This window comes from Prionailurus viverrinus, chromosome D1 (genome assembly GCF_022837055.1).
Source record: "Prionailurus viverrinus isolate Anna chromosome D1, UM_Priviv_1.0, whole genome shotgun sequence".
Taxonomy (NCBI): Eukaryota; Metazoa; Chordata; class Mammalia; order Carnivora; family Felidae; genus Prionailurus; species Prionailurus viverrinus.
In genome coordinates, this window is record NC_062570.1 from 26,079,876 (window position 1) to 26,099,431 (window position 19,556).

The 19,556-nt window shown below is 36.1% G+C and overlaps 1 protein-coding gene across 6 annotated transcripts in view; it reads right to left on the minus strand.

Moving 5' to 3' along the window:
- ARHGAP32 (Rho GTPase activating protein 32) overlaps positions 1-19,556 on the minus strand; it is a 300,846-nt gene that overhangs the window by 87,780 nt on the left and 193,510 nt on the right. For all 6 annotated transcript variants that reach the window (XM_047878217.1, XM_047878214.1, XM_047878218.1 and 3 more), the window contains 4 exons: positions 6,840-6,977; positions 4,598-4,690; positions 3,140-3,262; positions 1,461-1,538 (listed from right to left, as the gene is read on the minus strand). In XM_047878217.1, the coding sequence (XP_047734173.1) occupies positions 1,461-1,538; positions 3,140-3,262; positions 4,598-4,690; positions 6,840-6,977 (432 nt within the window). The remainder of the gene's footprint in view (positions 1-1,460; positions 1,539-3,139; positions 3,263-4,597; positions 4,691-6,839; positions 6,978-19,556) is intronic.

Sequence of the window (19,556 nt, forward strand, 5' to 3'; positions counted from 1 at the left end):
GTGGAACTTTCTAATTAAGAATAAACTAAAGTACAAAGAAAGCAAATGACTTGTCTAAGATTATAAGAAAGGTAGCCATACCAAGAAAACAATATAACTGCCATTTAAAATCCAAATTTATTTTTTTATCATCTTTTAGAGCCTAAAGTTTATATATAGCTCATTTCCATGAACATGAAAAATTGACCCCTCAATAGAAAAAAGGCTACCCCAGTCTTTTATTTAGTATTATACTTAATCAAAAGCAACAATTATGCATAGCAATTAAGATAAATGACCCCAATTATTTTGTGATATAATATGGATATGATTTTTCTAGTCTTAATCATCAAATTAAATTGCCATGGATACTTTTATAATAAAGGAATCAATAAAATTAAATTTGTAAAAAAACCAATTAAAACTTAAAAATCAATATTTTTTGAGTGAGAAGTATGCATCGGGTCTGTTCTATGTACTTTACAAATTTTATCCTCACACCTTTAATCTTTACTATAATCTTATGAAACAAAAAATAGTCCTACTATCCCCATTTTACACAGTTCACGAGCTGGAGTCCTGAATCAGGCTCTGCCCTAACAGCCTGCTTGGGATTCTCTCTTTCTCCCTCTCTCTCTGCTCCTCCCCTGCTTGGGCTCTCTCTCTCTCTTAAAATAAGAATAAATAAACCAGAAAAAAAAAAATGTGTGAGGGGTGCCTGGGTGGCTTAGTAGGTTAAGTGTCCGACTTTGGTTCAGGTCATGATCTCACGAGGGTTTGAGCCCCTGGGCTGACAACTCAGAGCCTGGAGCCTGCTTCAGATTCTGATTCTCCCTTGCTCTCTGCCCCTCCCCCACTTGTGCTCTGTCTCTCTATGTCTCTCAAAAAATAAAGGTTAAAAAAATTTTTTTTAAATACATGTGAATCCTGATTCCAAATCAATATTAAAAGCAAGGCAGAGTCAGGGGGGTGCCTGGGTGACTCAGTTGGTTAAGCCAGACATCTGACTTCAGCTCAAGTCATGATCTCACGGTTTATGAGTTCGAGCCTCACGTCGGGCTCTGTGCTGACAGCTCACAGCCTGGAGCCTGCTTTGGATTCTGTGTCTCCCTCTCTGTCTGCCCCTCCCCTGCTCACACACTCTCTCTCTCTCAAAAACAAATAAACATTAAAAAAAAATTTTTTTAAAGCAAGGCAGAATCACAGGCCTGATAATCTAAAAGTGGTACTCAGACCTGTGATTCTGTTCCTACTATGTTCCTACTGTTTCCATTTAAAGAAGAAGGAGATAAAACAACCATAAGAGTAACTAGAAAAGGAAATCCAACTCTAATATCGTCTATATTTTTCTACCTCCGCTGACAAGGTCCACTGCCAGTACATGCTGCAAAGAGAAATAAATATTACTAAAGAATAAAGAAAAACTGTTTTGTTTTGTTTTGTCTTGTTTTTTACTCCTTCACACCTTATTTGTTGCCTACCTGAAATCCATGCTTGCCTCTCCACCATGTGCTTAACACTTTCGGGGGCATGTCAATAACAGAAACAATGTCTCCCACCTACAAGAAAAAATTTTAAGTGAAATATTTTTAGTCAAATTTTAAACCCATTATTATGTCTAGAATTTAAATGTGAACCGTAACAAAAAGTTAAGTTCCACTCTCATTCTGTGGCTAATTATTTCTGGAAAAATGTAACACTTACATCTGTAAAGAATTTAATAATCTTAATGATCGGTAAAGAAGAGGTCTAAAAAAGGTAAGTGGTTAACCTACGTGTAGTAACTTCAGAAAGTCAGACTTACAGCATAGGATTTTTGAATGTCAGGTTTCACACCATCACCACCACTTCCGTTAAAATAGTCACTACTGTTACTAAATGTAAAAGTGATCAGATCACCTACAAGGGATAGTTTAAAATACTCATACTTAGAACCACCATAACTTTTATTCATAGACATTTAGTGAGCATTGACCATGTGTCATGTACTGTGCTGAGTACATATCTTATTAAATCATGTATCAAAGGCCTAAGATATCTACAATTACTTGGTTATTCTTAGTAAGTATAAAATTTGACAAACTAGTGAGTTTATACAAACTTTTACAAAATTATAAATATAAAATCATAATAATAGTTCTTAATAATATATTTAATGGAAATCACATTCTTCAATCAAAATAAGTGGTGATCTCTGTGACAAAACATAGTTAAGTGCTTCACAGCAATATTACTGTGGTATACATATTGCTTTTAAGAATTTTTCTTTGTAGGGGTGCCTGGGCGGCTCAGTCAGTGAAGCGTCCAACTTCAGCTCAGGTCATGATCTCACAGTCCATGAATTCGAGCCCCATGTCGGGCTCTGTGCTGACAGCTCAGAGCCTGGAGCCTGTTTCAGATTCTGTGTCTCCCTCTCTCTCTGACCCTCTTCCACTCATACTCTGTCTCTCTCTGTCTCAAAAATAAATTAAAAAAAACATTAAAAAATTTTTTTAAATAAAAAAGAATTTTTCTTTGTATATTTACAACTAATTTCCACATCATGAAAGAATCAACTTCACAAAGCTGTATTTGCTCACAGGCATGGCATCTTTTAAGACATACATTCCTCTGTGTATGGAACCTAAAAATCTATACTGTGTTTCTTAAACTGAATAACTGTAAGCAGTTTTTTGTCTCTCATCATCCAGTATTAGAGGAAGAAACTTAATTCCCCTCCTTTTGCATCTGATTGCAAGCAATGTTCATTTCACTTTTCATCTGTTCTTTACCTCAATCTTTGAACAAACAATGAGAAGAAGGTATCACTGGGTATCATATTTAGGTACTAAAAACACAAAACAAAAAGATTGAGACCTGGCTTTCAAGAAGGTCATGGAGACAAACAGGAGAACAATTATGACTGAGTGTAATAAATGAAAGGTCAGATATAAGCCATGAGAACAGTTCAGAATAACATTCAATCCAGGCTCTTTGGGGATAGGTATTTGCATGGAGTAGGAAGAAGATCAAGGATGACTTCCTAGAAGAAATGGGAGACATTTAAGCTGAATTTTCAAGGATGAGTAGAGTCGTTAAATAAAAACAGATGGCATCCTAGGCTGAAAGACAATAGAGTATGGGGAAAGGGCCTGAGCTGACAGAGTCTTTAGTCATTTACCTCTAAAGTCAATTCATCAGGGGCCCGAGCAGTGTACCTCTTGATAACGTGGGCAGCACCAACAGCAGGAGTGTTAATGGATGATTCCTCATGAACTAGAAGATGATTTCCCTTATTATCAATCTATGACAAAGAAAATGAACTATGAGATAAAGACAGGGGACTTGTAAAAGTTTCTCTATCTATAAACGTGTTCAATTTGATTTAGAGAAACCATAACCCAAAGAATCTTAAAAAAAAAAACAAAACCTAACATTTACTGAGTACTTATTATATGCCAGTCATTGTGCTGTGCATATAACATATGATTCAGTGTAATCCTCATAAATCTAAAAGGTACTCAGCATGATTATCAACACTTAAAGATGAAGATGCTTGGGGTGCCTAGGTGGCTCAGTCCCTTAAGCAACCGACTTCGGCTCAGGTCACGATCTCACAGTTCATGGGTTTGAGCCACCCATCAGGCTCTGTGCTGACAGCTCAGAGTCTGGAGCCTGCTTCAGATTCTGTGTCTCCCTCTCTTTGTGCCCCTACCCTGCTTGCGCTCTGTCTCTGTCTTTCTCTCTCTCAAAAACAAACATTTAAAAAAAACCTAAAGATGAAGATGCTAAAGCTAAAAGAGCTTAAGAAATTAAATACAGTGAAACCTTTGTTTGTGTGCATAATTCATTCTGGAAACATGCTTGTAATCCAAAGCGAATTACTTGTATATCAAAGTAATCACTTGTGTATCAAAGCAAATTCCAAGGACCACTGGCTCAGTTGTAATCACATGACGTTCGGCGTCATGTACTACTCATATTGCAAGACATTGCTCCTTTAGCAAGTTAAAATACATTAGAAATGTTTGGTCGTCTTGTGAAACACTCTCAGAACAAGTTACTTGTAATCTGAGGTTTCACTGTAATTTTCCAAGATCACACAGCCAATAATGGAAAAACCAATATCTCAATGCAAGTTGGCCTGGTGCTAAATTCCATATTCTTTCTACTTCCCATTCTGACTTGCCAATTTCCACTGGAAGGAGAGAATAAGTCTTCAAATTAAGGAGAAATACTTAACATATTTTCTGGATACTGTGTAACACTCAATACTTAAACTGGACTCTTTAAAAGGTTAATTGTCTGTCATTCATAAATAATTGAAAAATATTTTCAATTACTAAGTCAATTAAATATATATATCTTGCTAAATGTACACTTAGTACATTAAACACCAAAATAAGAGGTGTCACTGCAATTCCCAAAATATATTAAAATTAGTTTCTTGGATTCTCAAAGAAAGATTTGAGATAAAAAAAATACTCAGCGTAAGACATATCTATCCTTCCAAAAGATGAGCATTAATTCTATTTCTTTGATTCCTGAAACTCAATAGCTATAGAAATTAAATTAACATTAAATTTCTTCAGTAGACAATTCAAAAATAAATTTTGATAAGAAGTGAATTAGAAAATACCTCCATCCAAGTAAGGGCAGGTCCACAATTGATCTTGTTGCCAGCAATAGCTGAAAGGCGGGAGAGGTAAGCCATAAGCATCTGAGTGATGGACTAAAGAGAAAGAGAAGATTCAGTGGTAACTCCAAGTCAAGATACTGCACTCCCTGTCCAGGTAACTGGTATAAATTAGTTGTTTCTGGGGAAAAAATTCTGTAGATTTTTAGGCATTTTAATAGTTACAGAGGATTCTTCACAGAGGCTTAAGAGTTCCGTGAAGTGAAACCATCAGCACTTACATAGAAATCTCCCCTGTCTTGTGAAGAACTTGAACTGATAGCTCCTCATCATCAGGGGGTCACACTATTATATAGCTTCTAATTTTATTGCTGTCTCTATCTCATACTGAAAATGTAAAAAAATAATCACAGCAGAGACATACTTGGCTTTTCTGCCAGCTTCCCCCTGGCTACTCTGAAACTCTCCAAGACCTGCTGTAAACTTCCAGGCATGCAGCTGCGGCAGGACAGCCATGTTCATATGTGATCCCACACCAAGGGTCCGTGGATTGGTCCAGAAATGGGACCAAACATTAGCTGGCGTAACAAGAGTTACTGCAGGAATTAGGAATTAAGTTGAAAATGTTTAATTCACTCTAGCAGCTATCTTAAAAAAAGAGATTAAAAACCTGGGGCCTTTTAGTAGTGGCCATGTTCTGAGACAGCTTGAGAAAGAGAAATGGAACAAAGAGACAGAGATAGGAAACAGAGAGACTTCTAGATTTTTGGTGATACAAAAGAAGCTGTGGTTTTAGAATATTCCTGAGACCCTGTTCCTGTGTCAGTTCTTGCATGACTGATGATGCCTCTACTTTGTCCTACCTACTTAGTTGCCTTGGAATTAATTACAGATTTGAAATGGCTTCCCATCAGGACTTGAAAGATATCTGCACTGTTTTCAAGCTGCTGTTGAGTCTACTGTCAATACAATTCTTGTTCTTTTTTTTTTTTTTTTTAAGCATGTTTTTTTGCTCTCTGGAAGCTTTTGGTGTTCTCTGTTTTGGCTGTTGAAATTTCACTACACTGTTTCTACATGCATGTCTTTTCAGTCATTATATTTAGTACTTACTGGGCCCATGTGATCTGAAACATGGCTTTCTTTAGCTTTAGGGCATTTTCTTATATTAACTTTTAGTTACTTCCATCTCCTGTATCCTGCTAGAACTCCTAGGAGAGGGAAGTAGGAACTTCAGGATCTTTTCTCCATGATTCCCACTGTTCTCATGCAATTATCTTTCATTCCCTTCTGGGGCTGTATTATTATAAAGTTTGCTCTCCCAGCTCACTAATGCTCTCTTCATCTATGTCTATTCTGCACACAGTCCGGCTCTTCAGGTTTGCTATAACTAAAATTAATTTAAATAAGTACACGTTCATTTCTAAGATCTCTTGTTTTTTATTTTTCTAAAAATACGTTCTCATTCCATGACTGCGATTGCCTCCTGTCTCTCTGAGGATAGTAACCATGCTTCTGAAAGCCCTCTGTTTGCTCTTCTCAATTATTTTATTTATTTGGTTTTTACGATTAAGATTTCTAGTTGATCTGTCTTCTTCAATCCTCCTGTACCTGTTTGTATGCTGTATTTGCTCACCCCCATAAATCTTATCCTATCTACTTTCAAAGATTCCTCACTTCGTGATCTCATGGTTGTGAGACCGAGCCCTGCGTCAGGCTCTGTGCTAGGCATGGAGCCTGCTTAGGATTCTCTCTCTCCCTCTCCCTCCCTCTCAAAAAAATAAAAAAGAAAGAAGATTACTCATAATTTTGATGGTTTTTATATTCTGATGTTATAAAGAATCTTTTCCCATTTAATTTTTTTAAAATCTTTTATATTTTTACTAGAAATTTGGCAGGAGTAAAGATAAGGGCACAGATATGGCATGCCATCATAAGCTATGCCTTTCTTTAATTATTAGTGAGGTCAACATTTTTCCATGTTTTTGCCTCCATATTTTATATTCTCTTTGAAGAATGGTCTCATATATGTAGCCCATTATATATTATGGATCTTTTTAATAAAATTACACACCAAACCTACTTTAATTCTAAACATTCTACATAGCACTACAACTTTTTCAGTTATGAAATAAATAATCCCAAGAATCATCCTGAGTGTTTGATATAAGCTTTTATTTAGTATATAGGCAACACTTTCTGCTAATTTATATACAGTGATTAAGGCTGCAAAGAACTAAATGCTTACCTCTGGACTATCCTTCAGAGCATCAGAACGGGGAAGCTCTGAGAGTTGGGAGAATCGTCGGTCATAAATACATAAATGAAGATGTTTATCAAGTACCCGAAAATCTTCATAACTTCTTTTAACAATCCAACTTTTACCCTACGGGTAAGAAAAAAAAGACACTTATAATCTGCCTCTTAGAAAATGCTTATGAATCAGGCCTTATTCTATAATGGCATTATGAGATTTTATATTTTCTAGTGAAAAACTTCTATCAACTTGTTAGTAAATAGGTAAATACTCAAACTCCAAAACAATCTAATGAGTTACACTACATCAAAAGGTCAATAATGAAAATAAGATAAAACTCTCCACTCTCTCTACTGCTCATCAAAGTCCACTGGCTCTCTGGGAGCAGTAACTGCTACATGGTAAGACAGCATGTGGCCTTAAACCCACAAAAAGAACCATAAAATAATTTGGGGTGGGAGAATATAATCAAAAATTAAAAAAAAAAATAAAACCAAGTTATTGATAGGTATCACCAACATTTTCTATGACTAAGACTGGAAAATCAAAACCACTAAAGTCCTCATCAATACACATTCAATATGCAAATATTATCTAGAACTCATTATCCTTCCCAACATCTCAGGCTTTCTTCCTTGCCTTGCCCAATCTCACAAGCTCATCAAAAATGAAAATCCGGGGTGCCTGGTTGGCTCAGTAGGTTGAACATCCAACTTTTTATTTCGACTCAAGTCATGATCCCAGGGGTATGAAATCGAGCTCCACATCGGGCTCCATGCTGAGCATGGAACCTGCTCTCTCTGACATCCTCTTTCTCTCAATCTTTCCCTCTGCCTCTCTCCCCCACTTGCTCTCACTCTCTAAAATAAATTTTTAAAAAAACAATGAAAATCTACTCCCAGAGCGTATTTATTATTACATTCTACCTCCTAATTTTCTCTTGACTCTATCACTTCCCCTAGCCCAAGCTTTAGTAGGGATGAATATCATTTCTTACCAAGAATACTGCTAATTGTCCTCACCTTTGATCTCCCCTGCTCCCCTTCCCACCACTACAAAATACAAAGCTTATCAGGTGACATTATCAAAAATCCATCGAGAGCTCCCATGAGTCAGCACTGCTGCAGAGCATTTAGTCTGGCAATTTTATCTAATTTTATACAGAGGCTCTCATCTCATAAAATTCTAGAAGGACTGCAAGAAAGGCCTGAGAGCAACCATCTCAGAACTGAAGAAACACTTTTAGTGGAAGTCTTCTCCATGTGCCCCAGCCAAATGGTGCAGAGGCAGAATGCACCACTTCATAAGGCAGAGATGTGAATTCTACACAGAGGTATATTAAAACTAACATGATCAGGAGCGCCTAGGTGGCTCAGTCGGTTGAACATCCGACTTTGGCTCAGGTCATGATCTCAGAGCTCATGAGTTCGAGCCCCGCATCAGGCTCTGTGCTGACAGCTCAGAGCCTGGAGCCTGCTTCAGATTCTGAGCCTCCCTCTCTCTCTGCCCCAACCCACTCACATTCTGTCTCTTTCTCTCTCAAAAATAAATGCTAAAAAAATTTTTTTTAATAAAACTACCATGATCAACTTGCATAATCCTACTCTGGACTGAAATTCTCTATCACGTAGATGGAGAACAATACCAACTCCTTGTCTGAGAGGGTTTTTAGAATGAATTAAGACAATAACACATGGCAGAGCCTTTTAAAGAAAAGTGTCCTGGTCACTATTCTAAGAAACGCTAGTTCCATGAGTCTGAAATGGGATCCAGTTAATTCTGATGATCAGCCTGAACTGGGAACCACTGATCCATAGGATAAAGTCCAAACATATTTGCATATATCATGGCTTTCATCATCTAGGTTCTGTCTGAATTTATACTCTGATCTCAGTCATTACTCCTCCATGCCCTTTCTCTGCCTCCAGTTATGCTCAATTACTTACATTTATTCAGTTTATGAGACATTTGTTCCCTTTCTTGCCTCCATGATCTTTAACTGCTGCTTCTTTGGCTATGGAAAGTCACTCTTTTACTCTTTGCTGAAGTAAGCTCCTTTGTTTCCTCAGTTCTAACACTGCCTTCTAACCCAAATATTTCCTAAATAACCATAGGGAGTTAAATACTTGATCCTTTGGGATGGCAAAAATAAAAACTAAAAACAAACAAAGGCAGAAATAAAAGGAAAAACTTAGCCTACAGTTGCAATTATTTTCTCTTTCATACACACATTTTTAAAAACTATGCAACACTTCAAATACCAGAAAAGTAAACAAAATAATTTATCACATACTCATGTCTCTATCACAGAGATTAAACAGATGTTGACTTTTTTGTTTCAAAGCTCTGGATGTTATTTTAAAGAACCAATTATTATAGATACAAAGCACCATTCTTTGTATCCCTTCTAAAAGTAAAGACAGGAGTTGATGTGTATTGTTATCATGCATAAATGCATTTTATACCTTTACCATATATGCATGTATACAGTACATTGTCCAAAACAAGTAACAAGATTTTACTTCCTTCTCTATGAACCTAATCACAAATTAAGTAATTTGCTTAAAGCCTCACATATGCAAGAGAACAGAAATTAAAACGCAGTCAAAAAAAATAAATTTTCATCTGAACAAGGTTTTACGTCCATCATCCATAGTATTTTAAATTTATCCATTCTATCTTCTGATTTGGATTAGGCCTAAAGTGTGTGTGTGTGTGTGTGTGTGTGTGTGTTTTAAATGTATATGGGGAGGGTACCTGGGTAGCTCAGTCGCTTATGTGACCGAATTTGGCTCAGGTCATGATCTAGTGGTTTCAGTTTGAGCCCCACATAGGGCTCTCCACTGTCAGCACAGATCCCTCTATGGAGGCACTGTCTCCCTTTCTCTGCCCCTCTCTCACTTGTGTTCACTTGCATGCACGTGCTTTCTCTCTCGCTCTCTCAAAAATAAACATTAAAAAAATGTATATGGAGGTGCCTGGGTGGCTCAGTCGGTTGAGGGTCCAACTTCAGCTCAGATCATGATCTCACGGTTCGTGAGTTCCAGCCCCACATCCGGCTTGCTGCTGTCAGAATAGAGACTGCTTCCGATCTTCTGTCCCCCTCTTCCTCTGTCCCTCCCTGCGCATGCTCACTCTTTCTCGCTCCCTCCCAAAAATAAATAAAAACATCTAAAAAATAAAATAAAATAAAATAAAAATGTATATGAATACTTTAGGTACAGCACAACAAGGTCTAATTTGCCCAAGTGACCACACCTTATTTACATTACCTGCATAGATCCTAAAAATATATACCTGAAATAAAGAAATAGCTAAAAACTTGATTTTGGGATCAGAATGTCCTAATTGTGAATCCTGGCTGTTTAAGAACTAAATGATGTAAATTAATGTAAAATGATTAGTAGAGTATCAGTTAACAGAAATGGCTCAGTACACGCTGGCTATTACTATTCTTTACTGATTTAGAGAACTTGTTCTCAGTCAAACATTTAGAATTAGAGAACAGAGTTTCCAAACAAAACCCCATGGTATTTAGCAGAACAAATGACTGGTCACCAAAAGCTCAGCAACTCAAAGGAAAAAGAACATTTTTACTGATTACTTTCAAGTACATCAGGTTTTCAACTAGAGAAGTTAATCCATCTTTAGAGGTCAAAGGTTGTTTTCCATACTGGCTGAATTTCCAGCTTTAATATTGGAAAGTAAATCTTAAATTTAATATCGTTATTTGAAGATAACCCATAGATCTGGTGACATTTTGTTTTTGTTTTGTTTTCCTGCTCTCTTTTAGAAAAAAATGTAACATCAGGATTTTAAGTCACTAGTACAAAGGCCAAGCAATCAATCAGGATCAACTTTAAACATGCGTATAGTCATCCCACTGTCTGGGAAGGAGAGAAATAAGCTGACAACTTGGTACATTCACATCTATTACTCCTTTCGAGCCAACAGACTATGGGAAGTGGTCAATATAAAGAAAATGTAGTCCTGCATTTGTTGTTACCTGGTGCTTTTAGAATAGAAATTGGCTCTGCTTTTAATCCCGTTTTCATTAAGCATTTCTCACTAAATGAAGAATATTCTGACATAATTGTAAGGTATTAGGGACTGAGTATCTGCATCTCCCCAAAATTCGTATGTGGAAACCAAAGCCTCCAATATGATGGCATTAGGAAATGTAGCCTTTGGGAAATAATTAGATGAGATGAGGTCATGAGGGTGGAACCCTCATGAATGAGATTAGTGCCCTTACAGGAGCCCTAAGAGAGCTTGCTTCTCCTTCTCTGTGCTCTGCTACATGAAGTTATAAGAAGCTAGCTGTTTGCAATCTGAGAAACGGCTCTCACCAGAACTTTGCCATTCTGACCTCCTGATCTCAGACTTCCAGCTTCCAGAACTGTTGGAAATAAATTTGTGTTGTTTATAAGGTACCCAGTTTATGGTACTTTGTGGAAAGCACCCCAAACTAAGACATAAGGTAACATTTGGCCCTTGGCTTATCACTTTCCCCTTGACATACAAAACAGATATCTAGATCAACATGACTGTGAAACACAGAAGGAAGAGAGAAGAAAGAAAACAATGAGGAAAGCAGTAATCAGTAATGCAGGATTTAAATTTAAACTACTATGGGCTACCTTAGGTGGTAGACCTTAGGTAACTTCTAAACCTCAGTTTACTCATCTATAAAATGGGGAAGTTAACAGTACCTGGAAGTTGAAAGATTAAATGAAATAATGCATGTGAGTTACTGAGCACACTGCCTGCCAATCATTCATTGAACATTCTTATCACTACTGACATTTTTGTCACTGGTATAGCGGTCTGGCCCAGAAATACCTTCTGAATGTTATATTAGTCATATACTTGTCATACATGGGGTATAAAAGACAAATAGTTTGGTTGAAACTGTTAACATGCATGGACGATATTAACGATACCTTCACTAACCTAGACTGATTTTGGAAAAGCTGTTAAATCGTGCAAATTGACAGAATTGGGAAGTTCCCAGGTTAAAAGCTCAATAATTGAAAACAAGATTGTTTATGTGCTGCTGAAGCGAGCACAAAAAACAGGATTGTAATAACAGGATGTAATAATTGTATCTAAGTCTATGCTCCAATTTCTTATACTTCTTTAGAATAAATTCCTGGGTCGCCTGGGTGGCTCAGTGGGTTGAGTGTCAGGTCATGATCTCATGGCTACTGAGTTTGAGTCCCACCTTGGGATCTGTGTTGACAGCTCTCGGTGCCTGCTTTGGATTCTGCCCCTCACCGTTCATGCTCTCTCTCTCTCTCTCTCTTGCTCTCAAAAAGAAACATTAAAATTCTTTTAGAAGAATAAATTCCTAAAAATTGTTACATCATCTAAACCTAAGTGCAGAGTATACTGAATCTCTCTGCACTATTTTTGCAAATTTTTATAATACTAAATTTATTTGTAATTTAAAAAGTTAAAATACACAATTTCTAAAAATGGAAAGGTTGTACCAATTTTTACTGTTTGCACCTATTTTACTGCATCCACACTAATATTTATTTATAAAAGCATTTAAATTTTCCAAAAGGTGAAAATGATATCTTTATTCTTTTAGGAATTATCTATTTACATCTTTGACAATTTTTCTACTAAAATATAGTGTATACTCCTATAATTATCGCTTATCAAACTTATCAAACCCTATTACACTGAATGTCTAGCCAAAGTATTTCATGTAACTATTAGCCCTTTGAAAGCTTAACACTTTTACTCAAATAGTTTGTTAGTCAAGAAATTTCCTTGGTCTCTCAAAAAATTAAAAATAGAACTACCCTGTAACCCAGCAATTTCACTACTAGGTATTTTTCCAAAGGATACAAAAATGCTGATTCAAAGGAGCCCATGCACCCCAATATTTACAGCAGCACTATCAACAGTAGCCAAATTATGGGAAGAGCCCAAATGTCCATCAACTGATGAATGGATAAAGAAGATGTGATACACACACACACACACACACACACACACACACACACACACAGGAATATTACTCGGTGATCAAAAAGAATGAAATCATGCCAGGTGCCAACAATGTGGATGCAACTAGAGGGTATTATGCTAAATGAAGTAAGTCAGTCAGAGAAAGACAAATATCACATCACTTTATTCATATGTGGAATTTGAGAAACTCAACAGATGAACATAGGGGAGAGGAAGGAAAAATAAGATAAAAAGAGAAAGGAAGGCAAACCATAAGAGATTCTTAAATACAGAGAGCATACTGAGGGTTGCTGGATGCGTTTTGGGTGGGGGGATGGACTGCATGGGTGATAGGCATTGGGGAGGGCATCTGTTGGGATGAGCACTGGGGTGTTGTATGTGGGTGATAGGTCACTGGATTCTACTGAAATCATTATTGTACTGTATGTTAACTGACTTGGATTTAAATAAAACTTAAAATTTTTTTTAAAAAGGAAAGAAATTTCCTTGAATTCATTCTGAAGTGATATATTAAGTGGATTAATACACTAAAATACTAATTTTTTGTTTAAAAAAAGTGGAAAAGAAGTTAGCAGGTCCTTCTTACTTAAGACTTCTTCCTATAGAAGTATAGTAAAACCTTGGTTTGTGAGCAGAATTCATTCCAGAAACATGCTTGTAATCCAAAGCACTTGCACATCAAAGAGAATTTCAAGAACCACTGACTCAGTTTGATCACGTGACATTTGGCATCATGTACTACTTGTATTGCAAGAAACTGCTTGTTTATCAAGTTAAAATTTATTAGAAACGTTTGCTCGTCTTGCAGAACACTTGCAGAACAAGTTACTCACAATCCAAGGTTTTATGTATTTAAAATATGTTTTTTAAAGAGGCATTTAAAAATATATTGTTTTGTGTCTTACATTTGGTAGTTGCAGGAGATTTTTAGACAATTCTTTTATACTGTTTACCTAGATGATCATGTCATCTGTGTACAAAGGCTGTTTAATTTCTTCCTTTCCCATTTGTATATCTTTTATTTCCTTTTCTTGCCTTAATGGCATTAGCTAGGAATTCCAGCACAGTGTTGAAAAGCAGTGGAAAGAGGGGACGTCCTTACCTTGTTCCTGATCTTATTTACAGAATGAGTTTCTCACTATTACAGTTATAGATTTTTTATAGATACTCTTTATCAAGTTGAGGACATTTCCCACTAATCTTAGTTTACTGAGAATTTTTAATCATGAATGATTAAATTTAATGACCAAAATAGCAGAATACAAAGTTAATATACAAAAGCCAATTGCTTTCCAATGGACCAACAATGATTAAGTTCAATTTGAAATTAAAAGCACAATAGTATTTATATCAGCACATCCCCCCAAAAAAGAAAGAATTAAATACAAATCTAAAAAAACATGGGGGTGCCTGGGTGCCTCAGTCAGTTGAGCATCCAACTTCAGCTCAGGTCATGACCTCATGGTTCATGAATTCAAGCCCTGCATCAGGCTCTGTGCTGACAACTCAGAGCCTAGAGCCTGCTTCAGATACTGTGTCTCCCTCTCTCTCTGTCTCTCCCCCACTCAAAAGTCTCTCTCTCTCTCTCTTTCTCTCTCTCTCTCTCTCTCTCTCTGAAAAATAAACATTAAAAGAATTTTTTTAACTATGTACAAGATCTGTATGAGGAAACCTACAATATTCTGGTAAAGGTAAACAACTAAAAAAATTTGAGAGATATACCATGTTCCTGGATAGAAGGGTCAATATATGGTCAAGGTATCAATTCTTCCAAACTTGATCTATAGATTCACAATGCTATGCCAATCAAAACCAAAGCAAGTTATTTTTTATTTTAAAGTTATAGAGAGAGGTAAAAGATTAGAACAGCTAACACAATATTAAAGGAGAAGAACAAAGTTGGGAGACTGACACCAAGCGACTTAAAGACATACCATAAAGCTATAATCATCAATACAGTGTGGTATTGGCAAAAAAAAAATTAACAAATACATCAATTAAACAGAACAGAGAGCCCAGAAACAGACCCACATAAATACTGTCAATTGATCTTTGACAAAAGAGAAAAGTCAATACAGGGAATTAAAAAAAAATTCTTTTCAACAAATAGTGCTGGAAGAATTGGCAAAATCCACAGTCAAAAATATAAATCTAGATACAGACCTTACAGCTTTCAAAAAATTACTCAAAATGGATCACAGACCTTAATGTAAAATGCAAAATGATAAAACTCATAGAAGGTAACACAGGAGAAAATACAAATCATCTTGGGTTTGGTGATAAACTTTTTTAGATACATTAGAGTCACTATCCATGAAAGAACTGATGAGCTGGACTTCACTGAAATTAAAATTTTCTGCTGTGTCAAGACACTATCAATAAAATGAAAAGACAAGTAGTAGACTTGGGTGAAAATACTGGCAAAAGATTTATCTGATAAAAGACTGTTATCCAAAATGTATAAAGAACTCTTAAAAATCAACAATAAGAAAACAAACAGCTGATTTAAAAAGTCCAAAGACCTAAGCAGACACCTCACCAAAAAGATATGCAAATAATAGATAAGTATATGAAAAAATGCTCCACATAATACATCATCAAGGAAATGCAAATTAAAACGAGATAACACCACACACCTATTAGAATGGCAAAAACCCAGAACAAAATGCTGACAAAGATGTGAAATAATAGGATATGTCTTCCATTGCTAGTAGGAATACAAAATGGTAAACACACTTTGGAAGACAACTTGTCAGTTTCTGATAAAACTAAAGATACCTTACCACAGGTTCCAGCAATTAGACTCCTTGGTGTTCATCCAAATGAGCTAAAAAGTTATGTCCACACAAAAGCCTGTACATGCATGTTCATAGCAGCTTTATTCAGAAATGCTGAAACTTAGGGGTGCCTGGGTGGCTCAGTCGGTTAAGGGTACCACTTTGGCTCACATCGTCATCTCATGATTTGTGAGTTTGAGCCCCGCATCAAGCTCTGTGCTGAGCTCAGAACCTGGAGCCTGCTTCAGATTCTGTGTCTCCCTCTCTCTCTGCCCCTCCCCTGCTTGAGCTCTGTGTCTGTCTCTCAAAAAAAAAAAAAAAAAAAAAAAAATTTTAAATGCTGAAACTTGGAAGCAATCAAGATATCCTTCAGCTGGTGAGTGTATATATAAACTGTGATACATCCAGAAAATTCAGTATTAATCAGCACTAAAAAAAAAAAAATAAGAAAGAAAGAAACTATCAAGCCATTAGAAGACATGGAGGAAATTTAAATGCACACTACTAAGTGAAAGAAGCCAAGCTGAAAAGTCTATGTACTGTATAACTCGAACTATATGACATTTTGAAAAAGGCAAAACTACAGAGACAGTAAAAATATCTGTGGTTGCCACTGGTTAGGGAGAAGTGAGAAATAAACAGAGCACAGAATTTTTAGGGCAGTGAAATAATTCTGTATGATACCTTAATGGTGGGTACATATAATTATAAATTTGTCCAAACCCACAGAACATACAACACCATGACTGAACCCTTGCTGACAAAGCTATGTCAGTGTAGGTTCATCACTGTCACAAATGTATCATGTTGGGGAAAGACATCCATAGTGGAGTCGGGCATGTGTGGGGATAAAACATATGCAGGAACCTCATACTTTCTACTCAAGTTTGCTGTGAACCTAAAACTAATCTAAAAAATCAACTATATTAACTGTTAAAAATAAATCATGTTTTCTTCCATCCAAACAGTCTTACTCAAGGAAATAAATATCAACCAACCACATAAATGCAAATGAGCCTAAAAATGGTGAGGGACTGGATTTCAAAATTCATTTCCCCATATATCAGTGAACTGATTTCTTTCAATTTTTTTAAAAATGTTCTTGTGCCAGCAAAAAATCTGTCCTTTTATACAGAATGTCATTCACCAAATGAAAACCTTAATTTGCAAATCATCTGAAACTTAGATTCAGTGAGAAAATTCTAAAAATAGTAAAATACCTACCGTTCTGGCAGAAATTCATCCAATTTCTAAAAGTAAATAAAGTACAACTGACCCTTGAACAACATGAGAAGGGGCACTGATTCCCCTTCACAGTCGAAAATCCACATATAAGTTTGCTTCTCCAAAACATAACTGCTAATAGCTTACTCTTGACTGGAAACCTTGCCAATAATATAAACAGGCAACAAACATACTTTCATGTTATATTATGTACTATTCTTACAATAAAGTAAGATAGAGAAAAAATGTATTATTAAGAAAATCATAAAGAAGAGAAATACATTTACAGTAATGTACTCTATTTAGCGGAAAACATCTATGTATAAGTGGAACCATGCTACTCAAACCAATGTTGTTCAAGGTTCAACTACAAATGATCAGAATAACTTAGAAATTCACTTCTTTTATAAATATATCAACACAAAAACAACACAAAAAACTCCTTATGGGGCACCTGGGTGGCTCAGCTGATTAAGCATCCGACTCTTGATTTCAGCTCAGGTTTGTGGGTTCAAGCCCCATGTTGGGCTTAGGATTCTCTGTCTCTCTCTCTGCCCCTCTCCCACTCATATTCACTCTCTCTCTCTTTCTCTCTCTCTCCCTCTTCCTCTCTCTCCCTCACTGTCTAAAATAAATCAAAACTTTTAAAAAGTAAAATAAAAGTAAAGAACAGAAAAGAAATAAAAAATGGAATGAAAGCTAGCATAACCAGAACACAGGAATGGGCACACTGTCATGAGATGATATGAAAGAGGTAGCAAGGTCCTGGTCAGGTGGGGCCCTCACAGTCCTTGATTAGCAGTTTGGGCTCAGTTTTAAACACAGTGAAAATCTATTGGAGTGTTAACCACGAAGGCAACATGTTTCAAATCACATTTTACATCACTCCAGCAGTTAAATGCTAGATGCAATTTGATGCAAATACAAATGCTAATCACAACATCCCAACAAGATAAAGCTTGGTAATAACAGAGTTGGTAAAAGACAAATTCTAGATACATTTGCTGTTCTTTCGGAGAACAGTCCTCACCCATGTCCTTGGAAATTCCTTTACCATGGGAAAGTTAACTGAAAAAGAATGAACAAATTCTCTCTTTAATGGTATGATGAATTTCAGTGAAAAGAGAATGACCTGATTTAAATCTCAGCTGGGCCTTATCCTAGATATAGAAATTTACATAAGTTACTTAAACCTATCAGCAATTTTTACTCACGTATAAAATGAAAATAGTAACATCTACATTTCACAGAAGAGTTACAGGTTTGGATGTTTACAATCTCTACACGTTTTGTTCATACACAGATGCTCTACAAATGTGAATAGTCAACCCCACCCCTTAGTAACAGCATTTTTTTAAAAGGACTAAGTAGAGGAGATACTTAATACCAAGGAATGCATTTCTGATGGTGGAATTTCAAGCAGGGTAGCAGGAGATATTTTGAGGCAGGAAAGCATTCCCCTAAAACCAACTGTTTACCCCACCTACCAGGACATAAAGGAGCCTTCAGAGTATTATAAATATTTATGAAAAAGTTGATCCTCAGAAAAAATAAAGTATTATATACTGATGAATTCTCGTTAAAATACAAAGATGGTTAATATACTCCAAATACAATGAAATGATTGATTTTAATTGGTCTAAAGCTTACAACCAAACAATAAAATAGTAAGTACTTTATTAAGTACTTTATAAAGCAGCAATTTCTTACACTAACAAACCTATACTCACAGAACAGAAAACTCCTGAAGGATTTTCATTGGAGTACATGTTAGAATAAATTCTTGAAACAGCTAGGTTTAAATTTGCCATTTTAAAAGTAACACTTAAAAACTGAGAGGCACCTGGGTGGATCAGTCGGTTAAGCATCCAACTCTTGATTTCATTTCAAGTCATGATCTCACAGGTTTGTGAGTTCAAGTCCCGCATTGGGCTCCTTGCACTGACAGTGCAGAGACTGCTTGGGATTCTCTCTCTCTCCTCCCTCTCTGCCCCTCCCACACATATACTCTCTCTCAAAATAAATAAATAAACTTAAATAAGTAAGTAAGTAAATGCTGATGTTCACTTACTTGCTAAAGAATAAAACAATTGAATACAGAGTGGTACTGAGACATATTACCATTGACATTATACTCATAAGTGATTTATTCCACATAGTGGGGTTCAATTACTGTGAGTGCTTATCTCATTTTGGGCTTTTTAAAATTAGTGAATGTTCAACACTTAAGACAGTAAAGGTTTTTCTAGTATCTTCTGACATACAACAATTTTTTAGAATTTCTATTAATTTTTATTAAATTCAAAGTAAACACATTCTGTTTTCTGAAAAGTAGGGGATAGACAGAGGAAAAATTAGTATGATTTTCAGAAAAGATAAAGTATTACCATTCAGATTCAATATTATGACACAAGAGTGTTTTTTCATCCACACAAGCTAATCTGTTTGTTCTACATAATACATTTTCTCAGTTTGTTTACTTAAAGAACAGAATAAAACGATAATGGAGGGAACAGCTGAAAAACAATATGCCTTATTGGTTAAGACAACTTACTCTAAATTTTTTTTAATGTTTATTTAGTTTTGAGACAGAGAGAGAAAGAGACAGAGCATGAGTGGGGGAGGGGCAGAGAGAGAGGGAGACACAGAACCATCTGTGTCAGCACAGAGCCTGATACGGGGCTCAGACCCATGAACCATGAGATCATGACCTAAGCTGAAGTCA